At 59.0% G+C, this 7,959-nt stretch overlaps 2 protein-coding genes across 2 annotated transcripts in view; one reads left to right on the top strand and one right to left on the bottom strand.

Moving 5' to 3' along the window:
* Positions 1-1,799: 1,799 nt before the first annotated feature.
* On the top strand, positions 1,800-6,655 carry CCDC86 (coiled-coil domain containing 86). The gene is made up of 5 exons (XM_008048101.2): positions 1,800-2,154; positions 2,464-2,881; positions 3,937-4,066; positions 5,698-5,772; positions 5,888-6,655. Exons 1-5 carry the CDS (start codon positions 1,800-1,802, stop codon positions 6,005-6,007), a joined length of 1,098 nt encoding a protein of 365 aa, XP_008046292.1. The 3' UTR covers positions 6,008-6,655.
* A 1,076-nt stretch (positions 6,656-7,731) lies between these two features.
* PTGDR2 (prostaglandin D2 receptor 2) overlaps positions 7,732-7,959 on the bottom strand; it is a 1,827-nt gene continuing 1,599 nt past the window's right edge. The window contains exon 2 of the mRNA XM_008048102.1: positions 7,732-7,905. Within this exon, the coding sequence (XP_008046293.1) occupies positions 7,732-7,905 (174 nt within the window). The remainder of the gene's footprint in view (positions 7,906-7,959) is intronic.

Here is a 7,959-nt window from a genome sequence, read left to right as displayed (position 1 = left end):
CATTTGACCCCTAATATCCTCGGACAACTTCCCAGGCCCTTTCACAAGCCTCCAGCTGGAAAAACAAGGGTTTCTTTCTTTCTTGAGTCAGAGTCTCACTCGGTTGCCCAGGTTGGAATGCAGTGGCACGATCGATCACAGGTCTTTCTTCTGGACTCAGGCGATCCTTTTACCTCAGCCTCCTGAGTAGCTGGGACTACGGGTGCTTGTCACCATGCCTGGCACTTTTTCGTTGTTGTTGGTAAAGACAAGGTCTTGCTCTGTTACCTAGTCTAGTTTCAAACTCCTGGGCTCAAGTGATCTTCCCACCCCAGCCACCCACAGTGCTGGGATTACAGGCATGAGCCACCACATCCGGCCTAACAAGGGTTTCTCAAAGAAGCCACCAGGATGTCGGACAGAGGCCCTGGGAGCCCTGTGGGCCATCCCAGACAGTTCCAAGAATAATGCTGGGAAGCAATTGGACCACTTTCAAGATGTTTTTGCTAGGAAAGAAGCCTGCATGAGTAAATCAAAGCCCACTCCTGGGTCTCAGGCGAAGGAGACCCCAGAACATCCTCTCTAGGCACTGGGAGGTCCAGAAAGCTACACCTGCCTACTGGTGAGGTCCCAAAGCGCTCTGTCCGCAAAGTACACTGACAGGTGAATATGAAAGTAGAAAAGGGGGTTTACATACAAGGGCAAAAACCACTGCCTTGGCTGAAAGGAAGACGAGAGATAATCCAACCTGTTTCTAGAACTAGGGCAGAAGAAAGGGTATGCAGCTAGATGAGAGCCCAGGTGAGTCACAGGACAAAGGTGGCGTGCATCTGTGGTACCTCGACTTCACTCTTAAGTGTTGAAAATGTTGAAAGGGATCCCTCCGGGAACGGTGGCTCACGCCTCTAATCCCCACACTTTGGGAGGCGAAGGCGAACAGACTGCCTGAGCCCGCAGACTCGAGACCAACCTGGGCAACATGACGAGAACTCGTCTCTACAGTAAATCAAAAAATTAGCTGGTTGTTGTGGCACACGCCTGTAGTTCCAACTACTTGGAAGGCTGAGGCGGAAGGATCGCGGAGCCCAGCAGGTGGAGGCTGTGGTGACCGTGCCACTCACTGCACTCATCCCGGGCGACAGAGTGAGGCTCTGACCCAAAAAAATGAAAGAAAATGTTGAAAGGGGAGAGTCATACATTGTATACTTAAGCACAAGACGGGAGAAGGCAAGAATGTGAAGATTTTAACACAGAAAAGACTTCGATTTTCCGCTTCCGGGACGCCCAGGTAGCGTTCACTTAGACAACTAGGAGTACTCTGACAGTATCATTTTAGATGCGCTAAACTAGTGCAAAACTACCCACATTACAAATAAGATCACGGAGGCCCGAAGGCTCCCTGTCCAATTGCACTGGAGTGAGTGAGCAGACAAGTTGCCACCCAGCTTTGTCTGCGGGCTCCCTGGATCTTTTTTCAACTCTCTTCTCTCCAGGAAACGTGTCCCACCTTCCCTTCCCTGCCCGCAAGCTCTCCCTGCTCCAGAAAACTCTGCGAAAAACGGCAAAAGGGAATCCCAGCCAAAGAACTGGCTCGTCAATTGCAGGGAATGCGCGCAAGCGCACTGAGCGTGGCCATAAGCCCCGCCCCCGCCGGCCGACAACCCCGCCTCTCCGCCAGTCGCCAAGATGGCCGTCCGGGCAACGGCCCCTCCCGCCCGGCGCTGCCGCGGCTGCCGCTGACGTCATAGGAAGGCGCCGGTGGTCGCGGAAGCCGCGGGGCCTGCACGTGCGCCCGGATTTGGGAACTTTCGGGCTGGGCCATGGAGACCCCACTGAGGCGCAGCCGGCGGCTGGAAGGCCTAGCGCCGGACTCCCCCGAGGGGCTCGCCTCAGTCTCGCGGGCGAGACGGGCCCTTCTGACGCTCCAGTCGGGCCCAGAAGAAACGAGGCAGCCCAGGTCTCCTCGGAGTGTGCAACAAGGCGAGCCGGGGTCCCCCCGACGTCGGCAGGAGACGAGCCCGGGATCGCCCTGTCTGCGGCAGGATGCAGGCTTGGGGTCCCCCCGAGGGCAGCCGGAGCCGGGCCCAAGGACTCCCCAGCGTCAGCCAGGTCCAGGCCCGGAGTCGCCTCAAAAAGAACCGGAGTCGACTCCCGAATCCCCCCGATGTCAGCCAGGTCCGGGCCCGGAGTCGCCTCAAAAAGAGCCGGAGTCGACTCCCGAATCCCCCCGATGTCAGCCAGGTCCAGGCCCGGAGTCGATCCCTCAATCCCCCCGACGTCAGCCAGGTCCAGGACCGGAGTTGCCTCAAAGAGAGCCGGAGTCGACCCCCGAATCCCCCCGACGTCAACCGGATCCAGGCCCCGGGTCGCCTCAAAGACAGCTGGAGTCGACCCCCGAATCCTCCCGACGTCAGCCAAGTCCAGGCCCAGAGTCGCCTCAAAGACAGCCGGAGTCGACCCCTGAATCCCTCCGATGCCAGCCAGAGCCAAGTGAGGAGTCACCGAAGGTCACTGAGGGCCAGGAAGAACTGGCCTCGGAGTCGGCCCAGCATGTGGAGAGGCTGACCCTGGGGGCGCCCCAGCACCCGCTGCAGCCGGGCCCAGGATCCCCGGAACTTCACCCCGGACATCAAGCGCCGGGCCTGGAGCCCTCGCCCCCACTGCAGGAGCTGACCCCCGAGGCCCCTGGTTCTCCCCAGGGGCGGCCCGAGTTAAGCAGGCCACTTCCAGCCGGGAAGCCGATGACAGGTGGCCTCGGGGACCTCGGGACAAAGAAGCGAAAAGATACTTCAGCCCGGGCCCCAGAGTCCAAGAAGTTGAAGGAAGAGAAGGAGGCGCTTCCTGTGATCCCCAAGGGGAAGCCCAAATCTGGGAGAGTGTGGAAGGACCGCTCCAAGAAAAGGTGAAGTGGGAGACGGCAGGAACAGGGGTGGGATGCTCCGGGGTGCTGGGACCACGCCTAGAGACAGCCCTCGGGGTTGGAGAGAGCGCATATCTGTAGAGTGTCAGCAGACAGGTTATTGTCCTCAGAATGTGGTTCCAATGCCCCGGGATCCCGGGGAGGGTGAGAGCAGGCCCTGGGAGGTCATTTCTGTGATGCCTCTTCCTCAGGGTCCCTTGGACCTCTCCTATAGCACCTCCATTGTGTATGCCTTCGACAGACGTTCATCCTCCTCTGCCCTCTGGTGAGAGAGGCAGAACAAGTAAACCAGCCATTATTTGATCAAAGCAGTGAAGTCTTCACCTAATTATTCACCCTTATGGTTCACACCTGTGACCCCAGGATTTTGAGAGGCCGAGGCAGGAGGCTCGCTTGAGCCTAGGAGTTGACCAGCCTAGACAACACGGTGAGACCTCATGTCTACAAAAAATTTACAAAATTAGCCAAGTGTGGTGGCACACACCTGTCGTCCCAGCTACCCCGGAGGCTGAGGCAGAAGGACCACTTGCCCTGATATGAGGCTTCCCTGACAGCCCCTACTGCCCACTCCACTCTGACTGGGGGAGATTCTGACTCCTAACACACGCTTTTTCAAAATGGAACGGCCACTGCTACAGGGCAAGACCCAGGCCAACTGCCTGGTGGAAGCAGCAGAATTTTACACCAGAGGCCATATGGCCCTTACCCTGTGGTCACAGACAAGGGTTCAAATCCTGACTGCTGCTTAGGGACATGGTGGCCTTTTGTAGTTATTTAATCTTTCTGCGCCTTGGTTTGCTCCTCTGTAAAATGGAGAGAACAAGGGTACCTATCTCAGAGGCACGGGGCCCAGTTCTGAGAATCGGCCGCCAGCACAGCCGTGGTCCCCTCCCACAGACCTGGAGGCCACCGGCCAGGCAGGCAGGGAGATGGGCCTGCCTGGGCTCTGGGGAGGAAGGCCCCGAGCCCGGGGCCAAGGAGAGGCAGGGCGAGACCCCGCAGCCCCCATGAGTGCCCACTCCGCGCACCCGGTGCAGGTTCTCCCAGATGATTCAGGACAAGCCCCTGCGCACGACCTGGCAGCAGAAGATGAAGGTGCGGCAGGAAAGGAAGCTGGCCAAGGCTTTCGCCCAGCACTTGGAGGAGGAGAAGGAGAGGCGCCGGAAGGTGAGGGGCCAGCCCGGCTGAGGCTGGGGCTCGGGGGCCCAGCCTGTGTCTGCTGTTACCAACCAGGGGGGATTTGCACAGGTGCCTGGGGGAGATGGACTTGGAGGTGGACACGTGCCATCTGGGCCCAGAGGACAGGGAAGCCCGGGGGACCATGCACTTTAGCCTGGCCTCAGTGAGAGGCTCCAGGGTGGACATGGTGGAGACCCAGGAAGTCCCAGGTGGGAGGGGCATTTGGGGCAGTAGGGTCATGGTCCCTTCCCTGGGCCCTGGACAGGCGGAAAAGGCTTGCAGACAGAACATCTCACCCCCAGTCCTGCTGCTATCACCTTCCAAGAAGCAGCCCCACACTCCAGCAGCGCGGGTGGGCCACACCCTCCCCACGTCCCTCCCCCGTCACCCGTCCCAGTGCCAGAAATGCTCTGTCGGCCATTCGTGCCCCACACCTGCTGTCTCCTGTGGGGGGGTCATAGCTTTCCCCACAGAAGGAGGGACTCTTCAGTGGGAGGGAGGAGGACGATCACAAGCCGCACGTGGACAGAGTGGCGGAGTGGTAGCACCGGTCAGCAGCTGCCCCCAAGGCCAGGGTAATCAGTGGCTGTCACCCATCCAGTGATCCAGAGTCCAGGAGGAGCACTGAACCGGAGGCAGGCGACTCGTCCCTGGCTGTGGGCCGGTTGGGCGGGTCACTAGGTCATCCCCTGCTTTAAGTCACCCCCAAGGACAGTATGGCTGCCACCATACGTTGAGACCATGTCTCACTTCCTGTGTGGCCCTGGCTCCCTCTTGGGCAAGACAGAGCTGCCATCCCACTGTCCACCAGAGAGGTGCTCCTGCCCCCAGCTGCAGGAGCCAAGGCTCACTTCTTCCCCAACAGGGGCCTGGCCACCCCTGCTACCCCGAGTTGCCAAGGCCAAGAAGTCCTGGCCGTGTGGCGGCCTTGGGGCCAATATTCCCGCTCTAGCCCAGCTGGGAGTCAGTTGGCATAGCCAGAGAGCCCTGGGCTTCCCCTTCCCAAAACAGACTCCATCTAGATTCCTGTGTTCCAGAGAAGCCAGGTGTTCTTTTCGCTCTGCGCATGTATTTACTCACTGATTCCTCAAAACACTCTTGGGGCGGGCACTGTGGTCATCTTCACTTTACAGATGTGGAAATTGAGGTGCAGGGACTTAACTAAAGTTACCTATTCAGGAAGTGGCAGAGTTGAGATTCGAACCCCGGGCCAGCCAGCTCTAGAGCCTCTTCCACAGCTCAGCCCCTTCCCAGCCCTGCACCTGGAATGAGGGAGGGGCTGCCCACTCCTCTCCCTGGGCAGTTGACAAGGAGTGTGGTAGCTCGGCGGCCATCTGCATGTTGGTGAATCTCTCAGTAGGTGCCACCCGTGTCTCAGCCCACCTGGGCCTCCTGTGCAAGCCCCTGTCTCAGCTGTTGTCTGGGAACCCACCTTCTAATGTGCAGTGGGCTCTGGCGTGGGGCCACTTTGGCAGGCCCTCTACCCACTCACCACCGAGCCCAGCCTTGGCTCGGAGGCCTCTTCCTGCTCCCAGAAAGTTACCAGCTCTCACTAGTCTGGGCCTGAGAGAGTGGGCTGCCTTGCTTCAGACTCCAGCCCCCTCCCCTGCATGTTTCAGGAGAAGAAACAGCGCCGGGCCGAGAACCTGAAACGCCGTCTGGAGAACGAGCGGAAGGCGGAGGTCGTCCAAGTGGTGAGTGTCCCCCCCCATGCTGCCACCCCAGGCCCCTGCAGCACACACTTCCTGGCCCCTGGGAGCAGGGACCCAGGCTGCAGCCGCACTCATGCCCTCCCCTCCCCCTCCCCAGATCCGAAACCCTGCCAAGATCAAGCGGGCGAGGAAGAAGCAGCTACGCTCCATCGAGAAGCGGGACACTCTGGCCCTGTTGCAGAAGCAGCCACCCCAGCAGCCAGCAGTCAAGTTCTGAGCTCAGGACGCCCCGAGACCAGCAGCCTTGCGGGATGCTTTCACTGGATCTGGCCCTCCAACTCTGCGGCTTCAAGACAAGGACCCCACCTGGCCAGGACTCCAGGCCTTTGAGGGCTTGTGGTTGGGTTTCTGTGGATAGAGGCCCAGAGGGGCCTGGGACCTGGCAGAGATAGGGGAGGGAAGAGGTTCAGTCCCTTCCTCCAAGTGCCTTCAGACCAAGAACAGTAGATTCTTATAGTTACTCAGTGAGCTGGTGCCTGGAGGGAGAGTCCCTGAGGCCAGCGACCTGGAATCCACCCACCACCTCCCAATGCCCAAAGGCTGCTCTGGGACCTCTGTGCCCCCTGACCCTGTCATCCTTAAACTGAATCGGACTCCTCCCTGCCTTCTAACACTGTTAGATTAAAATGGGAGGTTGCCAGGGGCAAGATTTCTCTCCAGCACCCCCTTTCCTGAACCAGACTCTGCAGAAGCCCCCAGGGTCTGACTAAATCATGCCCATCCAGTCCACCAAAAAAAGTATTTATTGAGTGCCTGCTATATACAAGCACAATTCTAGGCTCTGGGGAATACAGACAATAGACAAGTCCCTGACCTCAGGGAGCTTTCATTCTGATGGAAAAACATAATAAACAAGTACAGTGCATCGGGTGTCAGACAGGAAAGTGCTACAGCAAAGGGGGGGCAGGGGGAGCAGGGGCGAGGTGTCCAGAGGGGTGCCTGTTCAGCTAGCTGTGCGCCTTGCTGTCCGTTTGTGAGCACCTGCTGGGCGCTGAGCCCCGCCTGGCTCTGAAAGTAAACAGTGATCCCACCTTCAGTGGCACCAGGAGCACTGGGCCAAAATCCCAAGAGAGTTTCTCATCCCGGCTTTTCTGCTAGTATTTCATCCCGGAAAATGTCTACTGACACCTACTCTGTCCTCTCTGGGATGTGAAAGCACAGTAGCCTCTGCCCCCAAGTTCCCAGTGAGCAGAGGAAGTGGACACGGCGCTGTGAGGCTGCTAGGACAGAGGTACAGGTCACCCCCATCTGCAATAAAAACGGAGTTGGAGCTGCCCTGCCTCTGTGGTCAGGAAGTGGGTGCTGCCCGTGCAGCACAGTAGTCCAGGCCTGCCGAGGACTGGAGGTGCCACGGCCTGGTGAGCTAGGAGGCATCAGGAGCTGTGGTCTGGGCTGCCAAGCACATTCGAATTCTGAAGACTGAGAAGACCCCCAGTCAAGATGCCTGTTGGGCTCCATTGGCCCCAGGCTTCCCGAACACTTTACTGTGGCACCCGCTGCTGTTCCCACCTCGTAAATACTTTGGGCAGCGCCAGGTCACAAGGGAAGAGATGGGGGTTCAGGCAGTCACTGTCAGGAGCCTTGGCTAGGTCAGGGTGCTCTTTCACTCACCAGACGCAGGTGGAGCAGAAGGTTAGCACGCAGACCCTGCCATTAGCCCTGGAACTTTGGGCGAGTGGCTTGAGCTCCCTGAGCTGGGGTTTGCTCATCCGTAGAGGCTGAGGAACAGAAGCTGCCCCTTAGGATGGTGGGCGGAAATGTCTCAGTACACGTGGGCTGAGTGAAGAGGTTGGACCGGATCCGTGCTTTTCAAGCCCTCCTCCAAAAGTGCATCACTGGCCAAACGCAGGAGTCCTTCCCCTCCACCATCTGGTAAGACGACCCCGGGGAGAGGCACCCAGCGTGCCCTTTGGACTCCTCCACTCTCTTCTAAGAAGTCTCTTATGGCCTTAGCCGGTGTAGTTCCGAGTGCGGTCTGCGACCCGGTGGCAGCGACTCGCAGCCTGGGAGCTTGTTGGAAGCACGCGCCCGGCCTCCGGAATCAGGCCGCACGTTGACAAGCTCCCCAGGTGACCGGTGGGCACCGAAAAATGAGAAGCGCCGATCTACCCGTTTCTGCAAAGATGTCTCAGAAGCGCCCGGGACGCTTTGCAAGCGGGTGCCTGGGTC

This window comes from Carlito syrichta, unplaced genomic scaffold (genome assembly GCF_000164805.1).
Source record: "Carlito syrichta isolate Samal-C Ts95f unplaced genomic scaffold, Tarsius_syrichta-2.0.1 Scaffold120521, whole genome shotgun sequence".
Taxonomy (NCBI): domain Eukaryota; kingdom Metazoa; phylum Chordata; class Mammalia; order Primates; family Tarsiidae; genus Carlito; species Carlito syrichta.
Note: the sequence above shows the minus strand (reverse complement) of the source record. Positions and strands in the feature narration are given on the sequence as shown.

Coding starts and splice junctions, on each gene's coding strand:
- CCDC86 (XM_008048101.2), top strand. CDS start 1,800: ATGGAGACCCCACTGAGGCGCAGCCGGCGGCTGGAAGGCCTAGCGCCG. Junction 2,155..2,463: donor ATCCCCCCGATGTCAGCCAG/GTCCGGGCCCGG, acceptor GATGCCAGCCAG/AGCCAAGTGAGGAGTCACCG. Junction 5,773..5,887: donor AGGCGGAGGTCGTCCAAGTG/GTGAGTGTCCCC, acceptor CCCCCTCCCCAG/ATCCGAAACCCTGCCAAGAT.